Source organism: Simochromis diagramma, unplaced genomic scaffold (assembly GCF_900408965.1).
Source record: "Simochromis diagramma unplaced genomic scaffold, fSimDia1.1 OVJJ01000361.1, whole genome shotgun sequence".
NCBI classification, from domain to species: Eukaryota; Metazoa; Chordata; class Actinopteri; order Cichliformes; family Cichlidae; genus Simochromis; species Simochromis diagramma.
In genome coordinates, this window is record NW_024386860.1 from 2,302,704 (window position 1) to 2,330,662 (window position 27,959).

Consider the following 27,959-nt stretch of genomic DNA (forward strand, 5'->3'; position numbering starts at 1 on the left):
AAACTGAGTCAAAACTACTAAACGTTTTGTCCCTCAACACGACGGTCTCTATACAAGCTAAATCTTTTTTTGTACTTATTAACCACATAGCCTATTCATCATTACAGTTTTTTGATTTGGATTAAATCAATTGATTTGCAATTGCTAATGTTTAAAAATCAAATAGCCAGTAAAGGTGGAGATTCAGAATAAGGTAGAAGGAACTGGTAAAATTAATATGCATCATCTCATTGACATTAATATAGCAGATAATAGACCCAGATACTCACATTATATCACATGCATATTTGAATGGGTTCTTTAGCTATTTGGTAAAGCACATATATGTGATCTATTGCTCATGTTTTTGTTTTGTTTTTTTGCTTTACTTTTTATTTTTAATGCTGTGATGCAGCTGTAGGAATCACAAACGAACATACATGGCAACCACATTCCACACCTGTGGATAGACAGGAGTGCATTAATAGCATGTGGTGGTAGTTTGGGGTTAATGCTGTTAACGGAGGAGGATATGGGCTTAGACCGAACGAGCATGAGCTGTCACAGTGCCAGTCTCTGCGACACTCAGCTTGCAGCGGGAGGCAAGCGACATCAGTGAACACGCTGACACCATTAACCTTCCTCTGTGGTCGAGGTAACCTGCTCCAGCACCGCGGATAAGCTGAGATTGGCAGCAGGTGTGACATCTGATTAACACAAGCTGCAGGAAATTTCCCCTCTGATGTTTTTGTTTGTATTTTGCTTTGTGGAGCTGCAGGCCGTCATTGGCTGTCTGGTCCTGTGGCACAGCTGTTAGGCTGTGAATTTTAGTTATGTCTGTTTTTTCACATCTTTTCCATCAGAACTACATTTTATTATATACTTATATAATTAGTAATAATCAGTGAATTATTTTCAATAATTCAGTCAATTAGATGTCTGAATTTATCAGAATCTATCAATGTAAAGTGGATTGTTGTTCAATATTGGGAGGTAGTGGGTGCACTGCAATGTTAGGATTATGTGGTTGGAATGACATTGGTCTCTATTAACCTTCACTGTTCCTTGATTTAATTTCATTCAGTTTATCAGGAAAAACATGCTAAGGTTAGATAAGAGATACACAATACAGTTTCACTCGTATCATAAGCTTGTGTGTGTGTGTGTGTGTGTGTGTGTGTGTTCCGTGTAACCTGACTAGAGGTGACATTTTACGCAGGCTGCTTGATAAACACGAGTCTGTTTCCAGCAGTGTGAGTGCGCATGTGCAAATTAAAAGGACTTTTTGAGGTATAAAAACCTTTCCCAGAAAATTTGTTGTGTCTCAGACCATTGTGTGTGTGTGTGTAAGATTGCGTGTGTGTGAGAGAGAGAGTGAGAAACAGGGCGCGTGTTCGGGACTGTACCTTAAGTGACAAAATTTCGGGGGCAAAGAAGGACAGAGTGGTGTGGACCTCCATTGATTTGGGAGAACCTTCCCGTGTCACACCTGCAACCATGAAAGTAGGTGACACAGAATATTATGAATTAAGTGTGAAAAAGAGCAGCAGGTCGATCTAATATAAGAATAAAATGGACCTGTTTTGTAGTTTCTGGTATATGTGGGAATGGGTTCAAAAAAGCGTATATGTTTATAGATGTCTATAAATAACTGTGCAGTATACAGAAATGCCTCAGTTGAAATTAGCAATACATAATTTCAGATATATACATAAATACATACGTATTATTTATCTAACTGTACAGTTCATCTGTGGGTTTTGTAATGAAGTGGTAAAAAAATAATTTAACAAAAAACTCATTTAAGAAGCATTTAATGTTAGCAATACAAAGGTCACATTGAAGGGTACTGTGTATACCAAATGTATGAAATTATTTTTGTTTTGGTCTCTTCACCATCAAAAATATATGGACTTAAGTATTGTTTCCATATCTACCTGCATTCAGGACTCATACGACATGTTCGAAATGAATGGCGACATGGACAAGAAGAAGAAGAAAAAGATGAAGAAGAAGGAAAAGCTGGAGGGCATGAAAAAAGAAATGGATATAGTGAGTGATTTTAAGAAAGCTCTGTTCTTTTATCACCTTTAATCATGTAGAAAGGATTGGGCGTTAGTTGAATAAAGGCTCTATCACTTTCCACGTTACTTTTATGACTTATTCCAGCTGCTGTTGAGATCTGACCAAATGCATCAATTTAGATATGAGTACATAACCTTAGCTCACTCCCCTTTGGAAGATTTCTGAATCTGTAATTTTGTCTGTCTCCTTCTGCAGGATGACCATGAAATAACAACTGAAGAGCTTGAAATGAGGTACACCACCAGTGTCGATAAAGTAAGACATTTCTCATCTTTTATTTCAGTCTTGTTTATTTATTATTTATTATGCAACATTAAACAAGACAAAGGCAGTGCCTCTGTCCTTTTTTAAAGTTCACTTTTTTTCATGTGTCTTGCTCTGTACTCCATCCACAGGGCTTGACCTCCTCATTCGCCCGAGAGGTCTTGGAGAGAGATGGTCTTAATGAGCTGAAGCCTCCTAAAGGAACTCCTGAGTATGTGAAGTTTGCCAGGCAGCTGGCTGGAGGCCTCCAGTGTCTCATGTGGGTTGCCGCTGTTATCTGCTTCATCGCCTTTGGAATTGAACTTGGAAGAGGGAACCTCACAAGCTTTGATGATGTGAGTCGGCACTCTTCCCTTTCTCTTGCTTCTCCTTTAGTGTACAACTGAACCGAATGCATTATGGCTCATGTAAATTGATTTGAGCAGGAAGTATCGGAGAGAACTGGGAGGTAAATGAAGAGAGACTGTGGGAAGGAGGGCAACGACGTCCTATTTTAACATCCTCTGTCTCTCTCTCTCTCTCACTCCAGCTGTACTTGGCCATTGTCCTTATTGCTGTTGTCGTGGTAACCGGTTGTTTTGGTTACTACCAAGAATTCAAGAGTACTAACATCATTGCCAGCTTCAAAAACCTAGTTCCACAAGTAAGTTGCACAAATGCAGGTGTCAAAATGTTACCAAATGTTGGCCTATATTATTAATGACGTCTGTTATATCTCTCTGGCCTTCATGTTTTAATCCTCTTTCATCTTGTCTAATCTGGCAACCCACTCTCCAACATTAGCAAGCCCTAGTAATCCGTGATGGTCAGAAGAACCAGATCAATGCTAACGAACTAGTGGTGGGGGATCTGGTGGAGATCAAAGGAGGAGACAGAGTCCCTGCTGATATTCGCATCATCACTAGTCAGGGCTGCAAGGTAAAATACACACATACTGCAGTGCACTGTGGACAGGATACTGTCCTATAGCATTGGATGCTTTATTAGAAATGTTATAATGCTATGTTATAATGCAGGCCTATGGTCAAAGTTTAAAAAGTAAAATTTCTTTAAATAACACGAGTTGATGATTTGAATAATGGAGGGACACTAAAAGGTTCACATTTACTTGGCTAATGGAATTAAAAACATGAAAGAGCTCGGTCCATTATCGCACACCTCTGTTTCTTATCTCGATTTCAACATGCAGATATGTAGGAAATCTTTTGTAAATATACTTTGTGTGCCAGGTTGACAACTCGTCCTTGACTGGGGAGTCTGAACCACAAACCAGGAGCCCCGAATGTACTCACGAGAATCCCCTGGAGACCAGGAACATTGCTTTCTTCTCCACAACCTGTCTGGAAGGTACATTAGATAATAGGGTTGGCTTTTGTACTCTTTAACACATTATCTTTGCCTAAAATAGGCCTATGATGGCTTCTGCTAATATTTTTCAGTTTGTTGTGAAGCAGAAGCAGTAACTAAACACGGTAAACAAACATACAGTATCTCCTCTCCTCTCCAGGTGTGGCCACTGGCGTGATCATTAACACAGGCGATCGTACCATCATCGGTCGGATTGCCAGCTTAGCAAGTGGTGTCGGAAACGAGAAGACGCCTATCGCTATCGAGATTGAGCATTTTGTGGACATCATTGCTGGTCTTGCGATCTTTTTTGGGTTTACCTTCTTTGTGGTTGCCATGTTTATTGGATATGCCTTCCTGGAAGCCATGATCTTCTTCATGGCTATTGTGGTGGCTTATGTGCCAGAAGGGCTACTTGCTACAGTAACCGTAAGTTTCACATCTACTGTAACATCTGTGTGTGTCAAATACCTGTCTGTCTTATAATAAGAGAACCCAGCTTTACAAGTGCTCATTTTGAAGAATCACGTGTTGTGTATTAGTACACAGTTACTCGTTTTCTCTGTGGTTCTTCTTTGTAGTAACACACCAGCCCATAACAAACTGTTTCTTTTGGACAGGTTTGTCTGTCTCTCACTGCTAAGCGACTTGCCAGGAAGAACTGTGTTGTGAAGAACCTGGAGGCCGTGGAGACATTAGGTCAGCATATCAGACTGTTACTCAGCGGAGACAGCTTATTATAAAATCACTTCATGATGAAAGGGATCATTTTATTTATAATTAGATTATTTAAAGTCTCACTGAGTTCAATTGTGGTGATAAAATCATTGCAAGTTTGGCAATATTTAGATATTAGTTAATAATAATGTGCTGAGTGCTTTTCCACAGGCTTGACAGTTTATATCTGTCTGTGTGTTAAATTGTTTTGGGGGTTTTTTTGGCTGTTTTATTGTCTCAAGTTATAATAAACCTACATTTTTTATGTTTTCTCTTTCATATGAAGCTTATGTAATGAAATGTCTTATGAATAAAAACTGTCATTGCCATTCATCAAAAAGTTTATCACGTATGCAATTCATAACATCGTAAAAATATCCTCATGAAATCCAGTCTCTTGTACATTTAGAAGACGCGTGTGTAACCTTTGACCCTTGTGTGCTTAGGCTCCACTTCAGTGATCTGTTCGGATAAGACGGGCACACTGACCCAGAACAGGATGACTGTAGCTCACCTTTGGTTTGACAACCACGTTCACGCTGCTGATACCACAGAAGATCAGTCTGGTAAATAAGCACATTTAAAGCAGTGCCTTTTGAAATCACCCAGTTGTATTGCTGTAAACAGTTCTATAACAATAATCAAATATGCATAGGTCAAAGTTTCGATCAGTCATCAGAGACATGGCGTTCCCTGGCGAGAGTTGCAGCCCTCTGCAACAGAGCTATATTCAAACCGGACCAGGAAGGAATACCCATTCCTAAGGTACAGGATGATCTCTGGTGTTACTGTCTCATATGTACGTAATTACGTGAACTCTGTGCTATTTAATTAAACTTGGTTTGACTTGATTTGGAGTCAGCTTGCATATAGTGCAACTCTGGCCCTGCAAAATGTTGCATTTAGTCTTGCTTTATTATAAACATTATATAAAGTTATAGTAGCTCGGTGGCCCATTATCTAACTCTTTCATGAAAAGATTTGTTCTCATCACATTGCTTTTACCGCCTCTCATAGCGGATTGTGGTTGGAGATGCATCTGAGACTGCTCTGCTCAAGTTCACTGAGCTCACTGTAGGAAACACCATGGACTACCGAAACCGCTTTAAGAAAATTGTGGAAGTGCCTTTCAACTCTACCAACAAGTTTCAGGTAGCAACAGAGATATTTTGTCATGCTTGATGAATCCCTGCATTCTTAATGATAAAAAAAAGATCATTTTGTGGTCACCTGGAGCTTTACATTACTTAATTGTCTTGTCTGATCCTTAGCTGTCTATCCATGAACTAGAGGATCCGCTGGACCTGCGTTATCTGCTGGTGATGAAGGGAGCACCAGAACGTATTTTGGAACGCTGCTCCACCATTTTGGTAAAAGGCCAGGAGCTGCCGCTGGACGAGCAGTGGAGCGAATCCTTTCAGACGGCTTACATGGACCTGGGAGGGCTGGGAGAAAGAGTACTGGGTTAGAGTGCTTCTCATTAAAATGTTGCTAGAGTTGTTTGTTTTTCCCGCCACACACTGTTGGAGGTTTGAGCAAATCTTTCAAAACATTTTCACTGTAATCAGCTTTGTTTTATGGCCCGTAATAATTGATAGTACATAATTAATTTTGGTGGTGCTTTGGGTTTTGTATTTTTAACCATCCTTCCCTGTGCTCCCAGGTTTCTGTCACCTTTATCTAAATGAGAAAGAGTTTCCTCGTGGCTATCACTTTGAAACGGATGACATGAATTTCCCCACATCTGGATTGTGCTTTGCTGGCCTCATCTCAATGATTGACCCACCAAGAGCCACTGTACCCGATGCAGTGATGAAATGCCGTACTGCTGGTATCAGGGTGCGTTACTATGGCCACACTTAAACGGCTTGTTTTTTAGATGGTTTGAGTTCTAAAAAAATAGTTTTTACTCACGTAATGCAATTTTTTTTTCTCATAACTTTAGGTTATCATGGTAACTGGAGACCATCCAATTACTGCAAAGGCAATAGCAGCTAATGTTGGCATCATCTCAGAAGGCAGTGAAACAGTTGAGGATATTGCCCAGAGGAAGCGCATACCTGTGGAACAAGTCAACAAGAGGTGACTGCATCGCTTCAGTCCACAGTTTAAACAATTCCCATTTCAGTGGCTTATACATTTGACTGTCTGTACATTTGAGTCTAATGTTTATTTCTCACAATCATTCAGCATATGTTGTGACAAATAAATAAACGATGTATATGTATGTGTCTGCACAGTGAAGCTCGTGCTTGTGTGATCAGCGGTGGCCAGCTGAAAGACATGAGCAGCGACGAATTGGACGAGGCGCTGCGCAACCATCCTGAGATGGTGTTTGCAAGAACATCCCCTCAGCAGAAACTGATTATTGTGGAGAGCTGTCAGCGTTTGGTAAATACAAATACACTGTGACCTCTCACTACCCTGCCTCCACCTCATAACTCGCGGCCTGACTTTTAAACTTGTTGTGCACATGTTTCATAAAAGCATATGCTAATATCTTACGGTCCCCTTACAGTAAGATATTAGATATTAGACCTTACTATGGCCCCCCTGTGAGGACAGTGAATGAAGAAGCAGCAGGGGAAGAGATTGGTTTGCTCATATCATTTTACCCAGTGTGTTCAGGTTAATGACTGTTTTCATCTTTCACCACCCCAGGGCTCCATTGTGGCTGTGACAGGTGATGGCGTGAACGACTCTCCCGCTCTTAAGAAGGCCGATATTGGCGTCGCCATGGGGATCGCTGGCTCAGATGCCGCGAAGAACGCAGCAGACATGATCTTACTGGACGACAACTTTGCTTCTATTGTCACCGGAGTGGAGCAGGGTGAGACTTGAGAAGAAACTCTGCTGTGTATTAAAAGTGGTCGTATGTAGAATGAATTTATATTTTCCTACTTAAAGTACTATTGATTTTGAGGTAAAACCTGTGGTAATTATAAAGATCCTGCAGTTGCTTGTACTAAGCAATGAACAGTTAAAGCTAAAGCACATTGAGTCCTTTTGTTGTCACACCTGTGTATGTGTGTCTGTAGGCCGTCTTATCTTTGACAACCTGAAGAAGTCTATTGCCTACACGCTAACAAAGAACATTCCTGAGCTGACTCCATATCTGGTCTACATCACCGTCAGCGTGCCTCTTCCTCTCGGCTGCATCACCATCCTGTTCATTGAACTGGCCACTGACATTGTGAGTAATTATGTCATTAGTACCAGTTCCTTAAGGAAGAAAATTGCTTAATTACAGTCATTACGCTGATAATTTGGTTTAACTGGTGATGATTGCTGTTATCCTATATTTGCTTGCACCACTCACACACAGTTTAGCCCTTAACAGTGGGTGATTTAGTGATATTAATATATTCTTCACTCTCATATGTGCTTTGGACTGATATCTCGTATGTTTATTTCTCTCTCTGGTGTAGTTCCCCTCGGTTTCTCTGGCATACGAGAAAGCAGAGAGTGACATCATGCACCTTAAACCTAGGAACCCCCGGCGTGATCGCCTAGTGAACGAAGCCCTGGCTGTGTATTCGTACTTCCAGATAGGTGCGACTATAAGTGTTTGTGACATTAAAATATACATGCAGTACAGTTTTACTATTGGAATTGCTTATCCCAGTTACCCTTAACTGAATGACAAACACAAAACTATCTCAGTCCATCCTGTAAAGTGCAGCAGATGAGATGGTACTGCTAATACTTAGAATATCTATTTTTGTCTCTCTGCATCTACATACTGTTTAGAAACTTCTGACCCTTTTTATTCTATGTATGTTTTAGGAGCCATTCAGTCTTACGCAGGTTTTACTGATTATTTCACCGCCATGGCTCAGGAGGGTTGGTTTCCACTCTTATGCGTTGGCCTGCGGGGTCAGTGGGAAGACGTCAAACTTCAAGACTTACAAGACAGCTATGGACAAGAATGGGTTAGCTTAGACCTTCTGTTTTACTTTCAGTGTTACTATAAGTGTTTTTGGTAATAGGGATATTTGTAATTTTTTTATGGAAGGACTTACTCTCTCATTTCCTCTTCTCTGTGTGCAGACCTACAGCCAGAGGCTGTATCAAGAATATACGTGCTACACCGTGTTTTTCGTCAGTATAGAGATTTGCCAGATCGCAGATGTGCTCATCAGGAAAACACGACGTCTCTCTGCATTCCAGCAAGGCTTCTTCAGGTCAGCAAAGACCCGTCTATACCATGACTTGCTACTAGCTAAATGTGAAGTGGGAACATTTCTAGTTTGTCAATAACTGTGAAACCAGGATAAAGTAGAAAACCAGCATAATTCCTGTCTGAGTGTTTAACTGTTATCCAAGATAGCTAACCCTGCTGATTGTCTTGAAGTTAAGCAAAAAGAGCTTAAAGTGCAACACATGAAACTAGAGTCAGGAAAGTGGCAACATTAGACGCTTGTATAGACACTTTTCTTAAGAGCTACAGCTGACTACAGAGTCTTTGTTAAACACTAATTTTGCAATTCCTAAACACAAAACACAAGTTTGCTACATTTATCTGGGAAATTTCCTATGTGTTTTGCCATAAAGGTAACTTTGGTCTAATAAGTGACTGTAACAAGATCCGACTGGGAGATTTTATGTTTTTGTGTGCAGGAACCGAGTCCTGGTGTCCGCCATAGTCTTCCAGCTCTGCCTGGGTAATCTGCTTTGCTACTGCCCTGGAATGCCCAATATCTTCAACTTTATGCCCATCAGGTAAAAACACAGGTCCTCATTTACATGGTCACCATCTTAAAATCATAGTTCAGACTGGATTGGAAAACAAATTGTCAGTAATCTACAGAACACATCTTTTATTAAAACATAATATTGAAACAATAGGTAGAATAGGTAGAACTTACACAATCATTTTTGCTTGTTAATAACCAAAAGGTTCTTTAAATGTTAACACGTTGGGTTATTTTCTCTTCAGGGTTCAGTGGTGGTTTGTTCCAGTTCCATTTGGTATTTTAATCTTTGTCTATGATGAGATCAGGAAGTTGGGAGTGAGAAGACACCCAGGAAGTAAGTTTAAAAATCTTCTTCTTCTTCAATCATCATTAAATTAAGCATTCTCATTCCATGACGATGAATCTATCTCTTGCTATTTCACAGGTTGGTGGGATCAGGAATTATACTACTGAGATCATAGAAGAAATTTCAGCCTTTCATCCAGTGACATGCATGAAAGCAGCCTTTATTCACAGAACATGACAAACCAGGAGAATGTCACCCAATTCAACACTTATCTGCATTTCACTGAGATTTATGTATTTAATTTAATTTCAGAAATTTATGAATTTTCAAAACTTCCTAAATGCTTTTGACAAAATAAAAAAGGGTTAATCACTATTTCAAAACTTCACAGATGTGTTTTTGCAAATCTTTGACTGATTGCATTGTATTTATATTAATAAGGAATTTTATGTCTGTCAAATCAATTACAAAATTCATAGTTTTTAATAAAATATGCTTCATGTGTGCTGACCTTTTCCAACCTACTATGTGTTTCACAGATGTTAACACTGCACATGTGATTCAGATGTTGGGTTATCAGTTTTAATGGTTAAGGATAACCTTTTTAAATTAATTTGGCAGAGGTCTTTATAGCTAATATGCAGTGCAACCATCATAAATACAAGCACACACAGATATTTTAGAAATTTGTCAAAAAATAATTTAAACTAAAATTATATCGTTTATTAAGCAAATAATAAACAATTTGGATTTTTACACCCAAATTTGAGCTGGCACATTGGACTTCTATTCAAATTAAAACAATTCTTTGATTTAGGATCTTAATCAAAAATCAAAATTAATGATTTTTTGCAAAACAGTACATTTGCAAATTTTTGACTAACAACGATATTTTGGCATTACAAATATAACTTTGATTAAAGACCTTGCACACATTGGTGTATTGACGATTAAAAACATAAAAAATGATTTTGATAACTACGAATAATGTTAATTTGCAGCAGTTGTGACATAAACCTTACACTGGGAGGTGGTCTAATACATTTGTTAAGCACTGTGTGCAAAAGAATTTCTCCAAGAGAAATTTGATTTCAGTTGTTTTTGAAAAACACCAATAAACTGACAACAATTCCATGTAGAACTGATATTTAAAGGATGGGGAGCATATGAATTAAAGTTTAAAATCACACAATCATGTGGCAGATTGAATCTTTTTACATGTTGTGAATATGCAAAAATGCCATGTTTAAGGGCTTTTTGAGATTAGGGGTTTTTTGTTCTTAGATATCATTTACATTTGAAATATTGGTACAAATGTTTTCCCCTTTTTTAGTCTTCAGCCTTTTCAACTTTGTTGTATTACTATCACAAATGATCTGTGTACAGTAACAGATAATGTGTCTTCAAACATGAGATATGAATTCATTTCCTGTGATATTTTGCTGTTTCATTAAAAAAGAAAAGTGTTGCAGCTCTTTTGAGGACTCCTTTTAGGAGTTTCCACTTTTTCCTTTCACAGAGGTAAACTTTGCATTAAAGTCTATTTTGCCATTATTTAGTGAACGTCACGCTTAAATACGACTTGAGTAACGACTTAAACCATAAATATTTTAGACAAGTGTTTACTGATGGTGTGAATAAATGAGAGGTAGGGTCATTTTTCTTCCACACATTCTTTTTTCAGCCAGATGAGTTGCACCCTGCTTTTTCTTTTTCTTTTTCTTTTTTTTTTACAAAAACAAATGTAATAATAATGCTGGTTTAAGACATGCATTGGCTTTCAGACTAACAAAACTGTTCAAAAATAGTAATTCTAGTAGTTCTTTTTTCTCTTCTTCTTCCATCTCTTTGGATCCTTCTTCTTTTTCGGACTCTATTCGACCTTCCAGATGGCGATCTTGCCGTCACGACACGCAGAGCCACTGAGGACATATCGATCCTCGGCAGAGCAGAGCGTCTGAACGCTGTCTGAATGGGCCTGCAGCTCCTTTGCTACCGTGTGGCTCTCTATGTCCACTACCAACACTTGGCTACTCAGCTGACCATTACACTGACCCCCAGCATCACTCCTTCCAACCCAGATCTAAGAATACAAAAGGACATCAATGAAAGGTTTCATTGGATAAATGAAAATTTTTGAATGATTAAAATAACTGAATGGTTGACATGTTTGTGTAAACCTCACAAGACATGCTGACAACAATAGTAAAAATATCAAATACAAAGCGGCAAATACAAGATCATTTCGTGACCTGACATGCTAATCACAGCTCACCTGGTCTTTGACACGAATCATACATGTGACCCCTGAACTTCCAGGCAGGGAGATTATTTTAAATGGATGCCTGTGATTGTTTGTGTGCCAGAGACACAACTCTACTGAGTCTGCACAGCCTGTCCACAGCTGTCCCCACTGAAACAAACACACAAAACACATGAACAATCCTGTAACTGAATTTCAGTGGCACATTGTTGCATCTACACTGTGACTGCATGCCACCTACTGACTGAGACATGGATTGACAGAATGAATCACCACTACCGTTCTTAATTTACAGACATATAAGCAAGGATTGTAAAGTCACCTCTGGTATATAAATGAAGCTGCTGAAACTACTGGGCATGCTCTGTAGGTCCTTATGAAGTGTTATCTTTCTTTGTGGTGTCCCGCTCTTTTTCACTTCCACAATGCCGTCACCACAACCTGCACGAACACACATCCTCAAATCATTATCCAAACACATTTGGCTTAAGGTGGCTTAATGTGTAGACATAATTGATCTACTTAGACCACCAAGAAAAAATGTTAGGCATTGTCCCAGATACCTCTGGGCAATGTATGTAAGCAATGAGAACAAGTGGACTGTCATGCTCCTGGGCCTCCAGCCCAGTGTTTTGTTTTGTTTTTTCTGCACTTAATATAAACTTCCTTGGATTTAAGAAATATGCAAATTCAAGCTCTGTATTACTGAGTCTGGAGTTCAGTATTCCCTAGTACCGCTGCACTTTTGTTATTTATGTAGTTAATTCTTGGTTCTTGTTTATGTTAGTTCCCTTTTGTGTCCACTCCGTCCTAGTCTCGTCTCCGTGTCTTGTCTCTGTGTTTTGTTACCCTTTTTTCTCCCCAGTCTGGTCTCCCTGTGTCCTGTCTCCGTGGCTGTATGGTTTCCCTGTCTTGCCAAGTTGTTACATCTTAAGCCCTGATCCCCGTGTTTGTCCCATCCTGTCCCTGTAGTCATCTCTCTGTGTTTCATCCTGTGTTCATCCTTTTTGTGTCCCCTTAAAGTCTGTTAAGTCTCTGTTTTTATAAGCCTTTCGTCTTGATCAAGCAGGTGTGTCTTAGTCTCTGCCTCAGTGTTTATGCTTCCTGTTTTATTTTGACACTCCGTCGTCTCTTGTGCAATATGTTTGGTTTAACTTGCCATGTCTTTGATTGGCAGCTGTGCTCCCACCTGTTTCCTCTTCACCTGTATGTATTGTCAGCATCTCCCTCATTGTGTGTAAGCTTTTCTCAGTCTGCTTTTGCGTTTGTAAATTACCATCAACTCTGCTCTGTTATTGCCTGTCTCACGCCCGCTCTGTGACATGAAGCTCTTGAGAGAGAACTCATTACTCCGATACACATAATCAGAAACATTGATTAAATGAGGGAGAAAGAGGAGAGAGCGTGTACTCACAGCACCACAGAGCACTGTTGTGGATCTGTATGGAGGAGAGATAATCACAGCTGAGTAAAAACTGCCGCTTCACTTTAAGACTGGATGAGTCCCATTGCAGGATCATCCCATCGCGGCTGCAGGAGTATGTCAGCAGGCTGGGAAAGAAGGCTCATTTAATACAGCATCACAACATGTTCATTAACACATTGAGACTCACTGTAATAAGACTGCTCTCATTTTTGTACGTGTGTCGGTTTTTGTGTTTTGTACGAACTACAGATTAACACGTCTCTACCTGTTGGGTTGGTTGCTGGAGTCCACTGTGAGGCCAGTCACTTCATGTCTGTGTTCGGTCAGCTGTTTGTTGCTGGACATGCTGTGAGTGTCGATAATGTAGATTACAGAGTCCTGAGAACCAATCCACACCTGCTCCTGGACCAGTCCTATCATACAGTTCTACACAGAGGATATGATAAGATGTATTTTATTCATCACAAAGCTGCCAAATTTCTATTTTTTACAACAGTTAAGCAGAACAAACATATAACAAATAGTTGAAATAAGAAGATGAGTATGTAGCTCAATCAAATACACTACATATGTCTAAAGGTAAAAACTAATAAGAAATTAGAGAAGAAACAAATGTTCAAATTAAGTATGAATTTAAATTAGAATCTTAAATAATAATAGATAAAAGTAAAAATGTGATGGGAAACTTGATGTATGTAGCTTAATGTAGCTTAATGAAAATCACTACTATCTTAGAACACAAAGGCAATACAATGTTGAAATATTGGTATCTGTTTTACTTCTATTACTATAAACCTGCTCTTTTTGAATAATATTAAATACAGAGAACAACAATACTGAAAACAACTGAATGTTGCACGAAAGCCCTCGACCAAAACAAATGTGTCCATCGATCACGCTTCCTGCGTCCCTTCACATCCTCTGCATGGTGTGGTGAACATAGACTGTGGATAAACAATTGGATGTAGCCCCTGGGTCTGAAAAGTGAAGCTAATGTGGAAATGTCCCAGACCCCCTCTCAGCAGAAGGGACAGACATGACCCAGCTTTACACTTGCCATGTATTTGTAACTCAGCATGATATTTCTGGCTACACCTGTGGTCTAAAAACTGGCAGCTTGTGTGATAATATTGCAAGATGGTCTAAAGTTTGAATCACTGAGTACTGTAACAATCTAGCAATGCAAAAACTTATTGCATTTTCAGTATACGAATAACTAAGTCAAACAGCCATGACACTTTATACACATGTTGTTTGAGATCTATAAGCATGTTTCATTTTCATGGACAAAATCAGTGGAGAGATACATTAAATAGCTCATAGCTCAAATAGTAAAAGCACGCTTCCTCTCACCAGCTGCGACTGTCCAAGCTGGATACAGTCCTGCAGCATTGTCCAACTCGCCGCATCAAATACAACCACCTTACCCCCACTGAGAGCCACCCACAGCTTTGGGTTCATATCACCCACTTTGCCAGTACCAGTCAGCTGACCTGAAATGAGAAAGAAACATGCAAAAAATAAGAAAAAGTGTTCTAAATACATAAAAAAAGGATAACAGCAGTCAGTTAACACTAATTTTAAATTTATTAATTAAAGCTTATTTCACATTTTCCATACACAGTTTTTTACATAACTATATCACGTGGTAATAGCTGTTTTATATAGTTGTACAAATATCAGATCCTCTTCAAAATAGTGTGTATGGATAACCAATGTTGATATTGACAAAATATAAATAGGTTTAGTGATATTCTGTTGTAAAGGTAAGTAGCCTCCCCCTCATTTCAATGATACCTGGAGTGTAAAGCAGCACATGTACGGTCTGTGGCTCAGCCAGGTCCAATGATGGGTTGATCTTGTGTTTGAGAGTCTCTGAGGTAGTTTTAGGCACTATCATAGGCACTGGCCAGAGACAAGAAGACGATAAACAAATATAAACAGCATATACTGAACATACTCTTCTATATATATTTTTTTTTCTTTTATCAAAATTACACGATTTGACAGAAACAGTCAAAAACAAAACAAAACAACAAACTCTGAGCCCAGACCTTCTTGTCTGATTTTATCAAAGTAAGCCAGCTTTGAAGCAGCAGTGATGGATCTCTGATTCTGCAGGCAGCCTGTGACAGCATCTATTAGCAGAACGTTGGTCAGAGCCTGAGTCATGTACTGAGGGTCCTAGAGACACAAAGTGAGATTAAAAACCTAAAATAATAACAAAAGGATTAAAAGAAGGGGTAAGGCAGGTTGTACTTAAGAACAGAAAAGTTATGGCAAACCAACAGAGTAGCTAAATCAGTAACACTGCAGCAAAAGCTATAAAAATACTGGCGACCAGTGGTACCCATCAGCCTCCTAGTAGATACACCTATGGTATCAATTTTAAAATGTTAGGTGATTTATTTCTTGAGTTGTTACAAGATTTTTAGAAAAGTTTGAGGTCAGCGTCACTGAGATTCAAACTCATGAGAGATTTTTAGTAGATACAGGTGTGGAATCAAATTCAAAGTCCTACCCCACTTTGTTCTTGAGTCATCAAACTAACAAACTTGGGTGTCCACATCGCCTGCCCACTCGCCGGGCACGGTGATGACAATACCCCATCAGACTTTTATGGCTGACAGGTAAAAAGTATAATTTAGACGCAGCATGCAAGCAGCAGCCAAACGTCTACGGCTGACAACTTGAAGGACAGTAAATCCTCGATCCTCAGCATTACATAGATGTGGACTGGGAAGGTACGTCTAATAAAATCACATCTGTTAAACTGTTTTAAGATCATTTGAGTTTTCTGCACCTTGTGTTGATCTGCCATCTTGCGTCCAGCCCACATCTCTTTGATCACGAGGTTCCAAAGCTCAGTCTCTGTTTTTAGGTTGGCCTCAAACACTTCAGGCCTGCGGGATGTCTGGATACGAAGGGATGGAATACGAACGAGCAGAAAGGGAACTGAGGTAATTTTTACCTCCTGTAAGAGATTATTTATTTATTAACAGACGAGAATGAGAACACACAAGGCACAATTATCAAAAATAGTCTTAAAGATGCTACTTGACCTGTATATCTCTGAACTTTGTGATTTCCAAGAAACCGGGCCGTCCTTCAGTGAGCAAAAACAGGCGTTTCTGCGTCATGGCGATTTTACCAACGCCGTGGGAAGTCTTGACACAGGAGGACAACTTGTAGACACACTCATTATTGTCAAGTCGGTCAATGACATCAGAGGGCAGGTTGACATCTTGTGCTTCAGCTTCCATCTCTTTCCAGAATGTGTAGAAGACTCTGAAAAGTTCAGGGTCCACCTGCTTTGGCTGACCTCGGACAGAGGGGTGTGCATACGCAACTAGATGCAAACAGACAGAGATATAGAAGACAAAGACACCCAATCTTACAATCTTAAAGTGATCCAAACCAAAATGTCAGTGGTTTTTCCTTTGTCCATTTATCCACAGCTTTACCAAGAGCTGTGGATAAATGAGGCAGACCAAAAACATACCCATGCTAAGGTCCACTGCTTTGGTGCACAGCTGAAAACAGCTGTTCTAAAGACGACCGGCATAATACTACACCATGAGCAATAAATTTTCACACTCAGCACTGAAACAGTTAGCATTTGGAGTCATGTTCTTCCACCACAGAGTGAATTAAAGGCCAATATTTACTGCCCTTTTAGCTATTTTGTTGTTTTTGTTGTTGTTGTTTGCTAGCCCCCTGGGTTTTGCTAGCATTGCTTCTTGCCCAGCATCCAGCTGCCCACAACCCTGAAATCACTAAGCAGTTAAAAAACTGATAAATGGGAAGCTTTGGTTTGTTCACAGAGTTTCTTTTTATATGCATTAGCGTACAGTTTTTAATTTCAGCAGTTGATAAGAGTAAAGAGAATGATCTTAAACTATTAGTCTTGGTTGTACAAACCCAAACTATGGCCTGAAAGACTCAATCTGAGACAGATATGCAAATCAGAAATTATAATTTCTTCGTTAAGCTGTAATCTATAGATAAAGGATTATACTAGATCATCTGATAGCTGCTTAAGTTAATCATAATGGCAACTCTGGAGCGTTAATGGAGAAAATAATTAGTGTAAGTAACTTCTGTGTCCATCTTATCAGGTCATCTAATAAAATGACTTGAAAAATGTCTTGGACATTCACAAGCCAATTGTGCACCGCAGCATTTTAGTGAGTTCCCTTGGCTTGCACTCCTGATTACAAATACACACGTAACAGTTTTAATTCTGAGGGATCTTGAGGTTACACACAGCTCATAAGAGAAAGTTTCAAAAAGCAGAAGACAGCTTTTCTGTTTGACTTACTGTCAGTGAGAGCATCAAATAAACGCTGTATGGTCGCCACATCTCTAACAATCCTACACTCTTGAACGCATCGCATAAACTCCTCCTGATACAGAGGCTTACAGGGAAGCTGAAACTTCTTTACATGGTCATCAGGCTCCACCAGCGGCTTCTCATTGTCTGTCTTGACCTAAGGCAGAAAAAAAAGACAACATCACTGCTTCATCACCAGCAGGTGCAGAACTTCAACCACGATGAAAATGTGCGTGAAACGACCTTGAGGATGAGTCTCTTGAGTTCAGGCCGCCTTTGAGCTTGTTGTCTCTCATCTCTTTGCAGAGAGTCTACGAGCCATGTGACCAAGCTAGTGGGAAAAATTGCAGTGTCGGTCTTATTGAGGTTTTGGAAGTCGCTCAGTGCATCCAGTCGCCGTGAACACAGTGTGTTGATTAAACCACGCAAGTAGTAGTATCTGCAGGAGAAAACTTATTTTATTCATGTCTCAGGTCACTGGTGTCAGCAACAGCACTGAAAAACTTTATAAAAGAATACGCAGCTTTATAAAAGAATAAAGCGCAGGGACAGCTGATTCTAAGCAGCGGGAAGCACATAAATATAGATATAGGTGTATATAATATAATATATAGGTGCGTATAAAGAATAACAAGAGAATACCTGGCCAGCATGGCAGGGTTCTCACTTTGGACAGAGAAAATGGCTTTTCCGAGCTGCTGGATGAGCTCAATGTAATAACTTTGGACAGAGTGGAAGGACAGAGATACTGGGAAGTCTGGAAGCTTGAACACCTTTATAGGTTTTGGAGTTGTGCTTGGTGCTGGTAGAGACAAAAAACACAAAGGGGAGGAAGGCAGATTAGACAGATTTTCTTTGTCTTGACAGTGTTTCCTTCATTAAATCAGTCAATCAAGTATTATATCTAACTGGGTATTAACCCCTGGGGTCTCACCGGGGTCAGATAGGAGGATCTTGGAGAGCGGTGTGTTTCTTTGGAAGCCGATAATCTTATCTTCTCTCAAGTTAGGGAGACTCATGCCCAGTCTCTTACTCAGCCTCATCTCTGTGATGGAGCCCTTTCTCCTGGCTTGAATCTGCTGCATGGTGGGTCTGTGTGGGGCTTCAACCATGGCCTTCATCCTAAAGGATGGAGGATAGAGACAAAAGAGTGCTGCAGAAAAAGTGTTCACCTGAACATTTACCAGCAGTGTAGTTGTCATATACCAACATAATCAGTTATATATTTGTAATAAGCATATCCATCATAACTTTATAGCTGAATATATTTTTACTTTCCGGTTTAACAGGTACATGTAAGTAAAGCTGATACAGCCAAACGCGACATCCCTGTAACAGATCCTAACTTGATGAAGGTTGTGGTGCTTCTGAGTTTTTCCAAGAGCGGTTTGACCACCAGATTTGTGCCTCTTTTAATATTATCAGTTACCTCGAGCTCATTAGGTTAAAAAAATGGACATACTTTTGCATCTCAGAACGAGTGCTGAGCTCCATTCGTGCAAAGCTATCCATTTTCCTGTTGAGACGATCCTTGAGAAATGAATGGAAGATATGCGTCTCCAGCACCTGCAACACAGTCCTGTCAGTTCTTTTAATTATGCGTAACCTCTCCAGCATCAGTGTCTGTTGAAAGATGCTGGCTGATCTGTCGCCCTTCTAAGCAAAGCCGCACCGAGTCAGCCTTTACCTTCTTATAAAAAAGTTGCTCAGCTGGCTCTCTGGTTTTCAGGAACTCTTCACTGTGAAACACTCGATGTTCATAATTCAGATGACTGCTCACATCCCTGTTACACACACACACACACACACACACACACACATCAGCAAAATATTAACACATATTTAAAGGAAGCCTCCCACCAATAGTGGACTGATCAGTAAATTCAGAACCTGAAAATGTTGACAATTAATTCCAGTGCAATCCTCTGGATGTCGTTGTTAAGGCTGCGTTGCCAGGTTCGCCTCTGTGCCCGCTGTTCACTGATGTCAGTGCAACTTGCATGGTGGCACTGATCCAAGTCAAAATGTATTCGTAATAACTTACACCTGCAAAATAAATTCAAGTTAAGTGAAAGTACGCCCTCAAACCCTCATCAGGTTCTTATCAAGGTCTACACCATGCTGCTACTTATTTACCTAATCCAGAATGCAGAAGCAGTGTGTGAAAAACTAAGTACACCCTTACTTCTTAAGTAGCAGCCAGTTGCTGCTAATCTAATGCACTTCCAAGATCATCAACAAATATGAGCATCTCTATAAAAGCACATGTTTTGGCAGTTTGCAGGTCTGGAGTACTCAGCTGTATGTTATTAAAATGCTAAAGGAAAGGCTACAGCAATGATCTTAAAGAAGCGCCTGCTACTACCCATCAGTCACAGAAGGGTTTAAAGCAATTTCCAAACAATTTAAAGTCCATCATCCTACAGGAAGAAAGATTATTTATAAGTGAAAAACTTTCAAGACAGTTGCCAATCTTCTCAGGAGTTGACATCCCAGCAAATTCACCCCATTGTCACATTGTGCAGTGCTGAAAGAAAGTGCCAATAACTCAAGCGTTGCATCTCAAACTCAGGTTAGATGTTAAAGTTCATGACAGCAAAATTAGAAAAAGACTGAAAAGATGTTTCAATATAAAGACTCTTTTTCTATTTAGAAAAATAAGGCAGCACAGTCTCCACAAGGTTTCTGGCACAGTGTCCTTTGGACAAATTACCAAAGAGGAAATGTTTGACCATAATGCAGATTAATATTTGATGAAAACCAAATTGAGCATATTAGCACAAACACCCTAAAACAACGATCAAGCACGGTGGTGGAGGGGTGATGCTTTGGGCTTATTTTGCACCCACAGGAACTGAGCATCTTGCAGTCACTGAGCTGAACTGCTCTGTATACCGAAGCATTCTAGCGTCAAATGTGAGGCCAACCTTTAGCTGCCCAATAGCTAAAGATGGTTCTACAAGTTTTTGAATCATAAGGTGTACTTAGCTTTTACTCACTGCTTCTGGATCTTGGCTTAGTTTGTAATAAACGATGACACAGTGTAATATCTTCTTGTTCATCTGAGGTTGTAACTAAATAACTGTAAGACCTTAGGATGAGATGATTTGTTTTTTAATGATGTATTTAAATTTAAAGTCTTACAATAAAAAGAGGGTGTACTTTGGTTTTCACATGACTGTAAGACTCTGACTTTTTAATCATTACCTGGTATTACAGCATAGTATTTACTTTAACAGTTCTTGGCAGTAAAATAAAGTACCTCTGTGTGAAGCAGTGTGCAGCAACTGGAGGAATGTCCGGCAGGTTAACAGTATCAAAAGTAGAAGTGCTGAGACTTCCATTATCAATGTTAATTAAGATCAGATCATCTGTTTCCTGTAGAACACAGTAACATGAACCAGGTTCAAACAATTATAGAACTACTAACTTATATTTGAGCTTGGGGGGTAACTCCATTTCTTAACCTTATCCTTTACAAGAGGTGGGCGAATTAATGGGAAATTTAAAGTAGAAGATTATGTACTTACAGCTGATACGTCTGCAAAATGACTGAGATGGCAGCCCATAAGAAAGGCTGTAGGAGCCATTAGAAAGTCCAGCATGCCTTTAGCCAGGACAGGAACATATGGGTGCTGCCACAGCAGAGGCTGGAAGAGTTATTAGACAGGCAAGGAAGAAATGAATGGACCAAAGATTAAGGAGCGGATGGCTTTATTATGGACTGAGGGGGTCCATGGTAGTGTTGGCACTTTTTAGACATAATAATTTAGGTTTTCTATACAGAAGCTCTAAAGTTTAATATATGTGACTTTTTTAATGCTTAAAGGGAAATTAATAATTGAGTTATCCATTTTTATATCCCTTACTGTAATTTGGTGTAACATTAATACCAATTAACATCCATCATCCAGACACACTCATTTAGGAATTTCATTTTGGCAAATTTTATGAAATACCCATATTCCCAAGGTTTCCAGCTGCACCCTTCCTTTTAACTGTGGCACTGACCCTTTAAGACTTGTAACTCTCAATACTTTTTTTTTTTTTAAAGGATGGAATTAATAAGTATTGCATGCTTATACTAACTCTAGACCCTTGAAGATATGCTGTGGATTTTGATCTAACCTGCAGAAACAACAACAAGCTCTCTGCCATCAGCGTGAGTCTTGCCCAGTCAGCAGAAAATAACACCACCCGCTGCTCCTGCAAGAGACAAGACAGCACCTACAGGGCGGGAGACAGAAGAACAGAAACAGAGGGAGGGAAGTGGAAATGAATGTGAGTCTCCACTCGTTCGATTAACACAAACACAAAACAATGTGTGTGGTACCTGCAGCAGCTGCTGTGGCCTGAAGCAAAGGAAGGGCAGGTGGAGGTCTAAATCTATAACCGGGTGGTCCTTGTCTTCTCTGGAGGGCAGTATGATGGTCAGAGGACGTATTGTAAACATCTGTAAAACATGTGGATATGAATGCAGTGCACTGTGCTGGATACACTGGCCTACTCTGAGCTCCAGATTTTGAAGTCTCTTAAAGACTAATTTCAAAGTCTTTATTTAAGCTGATTACAAACACACACAAACCAAGTGCAGCTGTCCAGGAGGTGGAATTGGCACAAGTGTCAGTTTGGCCGCAAACTCCTTCACTCTCTCTTCCATGTCTGACAATCGACAGGTTCTTAGCTGGATTAAAAGACTAGCAAATCAACAGAAAGAGTCAGACGAGAAGAAGGTTCTCTAACCTGCCATAACCACACTTCTGAAAGTCAGATTTCTTACAGCTATTTTTAAACTCAAGAGTCAAAAATGTCACAAAAACCCCTTTTTGATCTTAGCAATTTAATTTGCTGAGTAATTAGGTTCAGTTCTCAGGTTTCTTACCATGAAAGACAGTCTTTGAGTGCAGTGAAGTAAGGATGCTTGGATATGACACAGATGCTGTAGGCACAGAAGAGTTTAGGACACTTTGAAGACCCTCTACCATTTCGATAGAGAGACATCCCTTCCTGTGGAAACACAGTTAATCCAACAGGGACTTATTTTCTTTTAAGGGCTTTGTTAGTTTCATGAAACATTACAGTACACTGCACACATGCTGACTGCTTATATTATTATTATACTATCATATGCAGTATTATGTGTAAATAATATGTACCAGTATTGGACGGTAGCACTGCATTACTACTCCATGGGTCTTGTTGCCAAGGATGTCTGTGAAAACCAGGAAGTGGAATTGTTCCTCTTTCTGTTCACTGGTTACTTGGAGGCCACCTGGTTAAAAAATGGAAATGTACATGTGCATTGTGTTTTATGAACACAATGTGTCATTATAGTACTGCTACAGCACACACAGCCAGAAGGCACATGTACAAAATCTCTGAAAAACTCTATAATTAAAATATATTTAAGAGAAGACTGTTGGTGTTTTTTGATGGTATTTAGGTGCAGTATATACAGTACAGTGCAAAAGTCTTGAGCCACCCATATTTCTTCATTCCTTATATTTTGCTAGAAAAACAGGGAACAGGTGCAGAAATGTATTGAAACATGCGAACATGAATGGACATACAGTATATAAGGCAAAAACAGAGTTTGTACTATTCTAATGATCTGGTGTTGCATGGTGGATCAAAATAACATGCAGTTAGAAACAACGAAAGCACCTCCACCATTTTTACCGATGCCTGTAGACACTCACTGTTGTACTTCTCTCCTGTTCTCCTCCGTAGATTCACTCTATCAGAGCGGTTGCCACTGATTTTCGCTCCAGTTCTTGAGTAATTTGACATACCTGAGGCTTTTCTCCCTGTTTCCTTTCCTGAAGAAAGGCTTCATAACAGCCACCCTTCCACAGAGACCATTTCTGATGAGGCTTCAGTGAACAGTAGATGGACCAGCTGAAAGGTCAGATGCATCTCTGAGTCTGTGTGTCAGGTCTTTGGTGGATTTTTTCTTATTTCATAAGGATGTGACTTTCATATGCTGTAGACTGTTTTTAGGTCTACCGCTTCTTTTGTACTTCACTTGTCCATCCATCCATCCATTCATTCACTTCCACTTATCCTTTTCAGGGTCGCGGGGGGCACTGGAGCCTATCCCAGCTGTCGTAGGGCGAGAGGCAGGGTACACCCTGGGTAAGTTCGGTGAGATAGAGACCACGGTGGCCTTGTCAGAGGGGTAGGCAAACCCAGAGTTTGCTCCCCCAAAGTCAACGGGGCCCCGTCCGGCAAACACGGTTTCTCAAACCCTCACCACGGTCCATATTTGCGTCCAGAAAGCCTCACCCTGGTCAACAGGACTCAGTAGCCCCGAGCGAGCGCTCTCGCACGCACGCAGCGGTACCGCCGCCGCCCGAGGGGCTACCTGGTTGATCCTGCCAGTAGCATATGCTCAACACCATATACAAATGTTTGTTGTAAGTGTGCCAATGTCCGCCATCTGAATGTTTCATCCCCATTAAAAGAACCATTACCATGTTCCAGTGGACGTCAGTAACATGAGCTTTCATCGTGCATTGTGCATGTGTACATGTACTATACGTGTGAGTGAGTTGTCTTAGTGTGTCTTTGTGTGTGACGTTGTGTGTGCTATGGAAAACCTTTTACCGGGGAAGCAGAGCTGAGGTAAAGCCATGAGATCGATGTTTTTAGGTACACTGACATCTTCTATTCCTCCTCTTCGACCTGCCTCATCTCCACCTGCAAAAAGGCAGCTGGTTGGAGAGACATAAAAACTCCAAGACACAAAAAATCTATGGTAAGATAGGTAAAATGAAGAAATACGATATTAAAGATCAATAACTGTTTTGTATTTAATAATAAAGTGTTTTTTTCTCATGTTCCAACTGGTGTATTTATGGGTCAAATGTACCAGACCTTGACTGGGTGTTGGTGCAGCTGAAGGAGGCAGTTCTCTTTTTTTCCTGATAAAAGAGCGCCGCAGCTTCCCATGTGATCTCAGCATTTCACTTTCAGCCTGTGTTCTGCTAACAAAAGGTGGCGCCAAGACTGAAAGAACCTCCGGCTCCAACGGGAGGTGTTCGAGAGTTTCATCATCGTTAACGGTCTGAGTGGGGCAGAAGATGGGAAAGATTTAAGAGGGTGGGAAGGGGGAGGAGAGTCCTTTCTCATACTGTACCTAAACTGGAACTTTGCTGATATAACCAGTAAAGGTTTCTGTTTATCATTACCATCACCCTTTTATCAGTTTATAGTAAATTACTTATGTCAAACATTTGTGTATCGGAGTGTATTTTAAGGCAAAAACCTGGCAGATTTCCTGGAGTTTGTCACTGGATGCTCCAACCACCACGCAGGCTTCCAGCAGAGCAGGCAGCAAAGAGTCTGCCATCTCTGAAACCAATCCACGACCTGGGTGAATACACCTGACCAAGGGTCTACTCAGATGTGCTGGATCTAAAGAAATAGAGAGGCAGGCTAGAGTAAAATGAGCCAGAAATTAGATACACATGAGGAGGTAAAGATAGAAGACAAAAAATACACTTACACTTGTTTGTGTAGTAATAAATCAGACAGTTGTCTAAGCTCTCTTATCGTCATCCTTCTCTTTAAAAACAACACTTCTCAGCTAAATAAAGCTATAACACATGACCGAGCGGCTGTTCCAGCTCATTATTAGAGTCGCTGTTTTTGTTAGCATCATAAGAAAAATGGCTCAGATGAAAACTTCTCAGAAACCAGTGAGACAACACCATGTCATTGCATAAAACATGCTGAATGATTCTGTTGTGCACTTGTTTTTGCACTTCCCTCCATAGTCGGTTGAAATTAATTCAAAGAGAAAAGTATCGATACAGAGTAAAGCATCTCTTGTTACTCTTGTTAAATGCACAGGGCTTTAACTTCATATAAAATTATATCACAACATTTCTCCCTTTCATACTTTAACATGTGAAACCATCACTGTCTGACTGATTTTACAGATTGATACCACGAAAGAATGGTAGGATTTGCCAAATAAAAGCATAATTTTTCCATTTTCGTGACAAAAAACAAAACTCCTGAGACATGGTGTTGACATCATAAGTTTAAAGCTGCTGACTGAGTGCTCAAAGAGCTCTGTGAGAATATAAAATGAACCTCGCCATGATGACTAACAGCCCTCTGGTTGTCACAGCACCGTACATCACTTTGTACGTGCGTTATAAACACAGTTGGTGTGGACAGTCCAAATTTTTCACTACAATTTATTCATCAGCTAAACCTTTAATGTTTGTTGTTTAACTCTCAGACTTGTTAATGTAACAAAGCATATTAATATGTTGTGGCCTGTAAAATGAACAACAATAAATGGCCAATAATATTTAATCTGAAGGCAACCAAAAAGCAAAGTATATGTCATTGCACCGCATATATTTCCTGTAGCACAGTTTCCACAATTCTGTCTACGTTGTATTATTATCTTTGGCTGTACAGAGCATTATTATTAGTAGTAGTATTAGTAGTAGTAGTATCAGTATTGTAAATCCTATCAATAGGCATCCTGTTCCCTTTATCATCTGCTTCTTTTTCCTTAAAGCTTAATCACCACATCACATTTCCCTGATGGTCCAGACAGTCTAGTCTTTTCCTGGAAAATTGGGATCATGTGTGCAGAGGAAGATGGAGACATGCACAGAAAGCAGAGATTACTTAGAAGTAGGCCACAAGTTCTACATGAGGGCTACATGAGTTGATATACTACCAGCTGGCTTTGATATAGTTAAAAGACTAAAAGGACTTTCTTAGAATCTGAACGGCACGAAAGTACTTTAAATGCTCTCACAGGGACATGAGCACTTCAATCAGCTCATTCTAACAATATCTTAACCTTGACCAAGTAACCATGGGAACAGGGTGAGACTATCCCCTTGTTTAGTCTAAATTAACAGCTACTGGACAACACCAAGAATGTTAAGAATAAATAAAGTATTATTGCAAAAGCATGCTGCATACACATGCAGACGGCTTCTTTCAGTGATGTGATTATCATTTTATGCAGTACAGTCATATGACCCCTGGAGAAAAAAGGGTAAATTCCACACAAAACCACCACAGCACATATCAAGGCAAGTGTAACATGTTCTGATACCGCCACAACACAATCGTTTACATGAACACTTGTATCTTTGATACAAGTGCTTGATAGCAGCCAGACGTAAACATGATTTAAAAAGGAACATTGTGATTTTTACTATCAGTTTAGTGGAAAATGCCCTGAAGTTGCCTGATGCCTAAAATATGATGTCTCCTTTGATCTGCTCCCATACTAATTGTGAAAAGTGCATCAAACAGGGTTCAGCTTGAACAGTGGCACTGTTACCAACAATCGAGATGAGGTTAAAGTGCAGTCAAAACGGCTCACTGAGATCTAACAATGATTCTTTTTACTGTTTTAATTTTTACTGTTCTTTTTATTGTTTTACTGCTGGGGCCATCCTAAGCTGCCTTAAAACTATGCAGCCCCTGAAACATAATGTCCAAGTCAGATCATTGCCACTGTTATGATGGAAGGTAGCATATGCTTTTTTCTGTATAAAGGTCACAATGTATAGTTGTATATCGGCACTTGCATTCCTAGAGAACATTAAAGTGCCACACTTTAAGTTTAGCAATAACTGTTGTATAGATGTTGTGACATGTGATTCCGAGTCACACGCTAAACGGGTGAGATGCTTCTGTTTGCACAGCACACACACACACACACACACACACACACACACACACACACACACACACACACAAATGTGTTTTAAAATTTCTTTGACTTGTCACTAACCTCCTCACTCACAGGCTTCGCAGCTCCTTCTTATTTTTCCGCTCTCACATTAATAACGCCGATGCGGAGCTGAGCAGTGCGCAGCACGGACTGCGCAGCCATCTCCAGAGCTGCTGAATGAAACAAACTCATCCCAGATAGTTCCCTTTAACGCGGCCTGCTTCCTGTTTCGCTATTGTAGCGGTTCAAACATGCGCACTGAATATTTGAGGAAGCGCAAAAAGCTTTTATGGACTTCAACACACGTTAGGTTTAAAGAGTGCATAAAGCGTAACTGGGCTCTGTATGAATGACTGGAACAATCTTTAACAATTAACGAAACACGTGTTTATTCTAATGTATTATATTTACAAAACGCTCATATTAAACACAAATACAATCTTGGGACTTACTGTGGTGATTTTTTATTACATGAATTCAATGTAAAAGGTTACACCCATTACAAAGAGCCCTATCTGAGTGGATTAACCGCTCAGGAGATATCTCTAATTTATGATTTTCGATAAATAGTAAGTTTCTTTTTTTCAGCATCCTGTCCGCATCTGTCAACGGAATGAGTCGCCCCCCCCCCCCCCCCCCTCTCGCAAAGATTAAAAAAAAATCTGTTCTGCGGAGCTTTCTTACACAAACAAAAGCACCTCCTCAATGTTTAGGCATTACAGAGCCAAACATGAAAATGAAGAGACAAACACACCGAGAATGAACACAGGTAGGCTTATATAGACATTGAGCAGCTTTATCATATTTTTTTTAATTAATATGTGTTTTATTATTTTGAAATCAA

At 39.9% G+C, this 27,959-nt stretch overlaps 2 protein-coding genes across 2 annotated transcripts; one reads left to right on the top strand and one right to left on the bottom strand.

Moving 5' to 3' along the window:
* The first annotated feature begins 1,294 nt into the window (after positions 1–1,294).
* Positions 1,295–9,631, top strand: LOC120732191 (potassium-transporting ATPase alpha chain 1). Its single transcript, XM_040029612.1, has 24 exons — positions 1,295–1,482; positions 1,927–2,031; positions 2,260–2,319; positions 2,460–2,663; positions 2,858–2,971; positions 3,112–3,246; positions 3,558–3,675; positions 3,836–4,104; positions 4,296–4,374; positions 4,839–4,958; positions 5,048–5,157; positions 5,410–5,544; positions 5,664–5,856; positions 6,056–6,231; positions 6,338–6,474; positions 6,633–6,783; positions 7,054–7,222; positions 7,431–7,585; positions 7,821–7,944; positions 8,179–8,324; positions 8,443–8,576; positions 9,013–9,114; positions 9,332–9,423; positions 9,514–9,631. The coding sequence occupies exons 1-24, from the start codon at positions 1,477–1,479 to the stop codon at positions 9,540–9,542; spliced, it is 3,063 nt and encodes a 1,020-aa protein (XP_039885546.1). The 5' UTR covers positions 1,295–1,476; the 3' UTR covers positions 9,543–9,631.
* LOC120732190 (DENN domain-containing protein 3-like) lies at positions 9,198–27,761 on the bottom strand. The gene is made up of 28 exons (XM_040029611.1): positions 27,176–27,761; positions 24,665–24,813; positions 24,274–24,463; positions 24,004–24,096; positions 22,554–22,669; positions 22,280–22,404; positions 21,983–22,094; positions 21,731–21,850; positions 21,526–21,624; positions 20,928–21,047; positions 20,660–20,775; positions 19,288–19,443; positions 19,085–19,181; positions 18,860–18,963; positions 18,332–18,519; positions 18,040–18,199; positions 17,641–17,836; positions 17,386–17,554; positions 16,127–16,413; positions 15,868–16,038; positions 15,119–15,248; positions 14,862–14,969; positions 14,418–14,557; positions 13,330–13,490; positions 13,053–13,189; positions 11,961–12,079; positions 11,651–11,788; positions 9,198–11,458 (listed from the first exon to the last, which is right to left on the bottom strand). Exons 2-28 carry the CDS (start codon positions 24,746–24,748, stop codon positions 11,249–11,251), a joined length of 3,846 nt encoding a protein of 1,281 aa, XP_039885545.1. The 5' UTR covers positions 24,749–24,813; positions 27,176–27,761; the 3' UTR covers positions 9,198–11,248.
* Between the last annotated feature and the right edge of the window lie 198 nt (positions 27,762–27,959).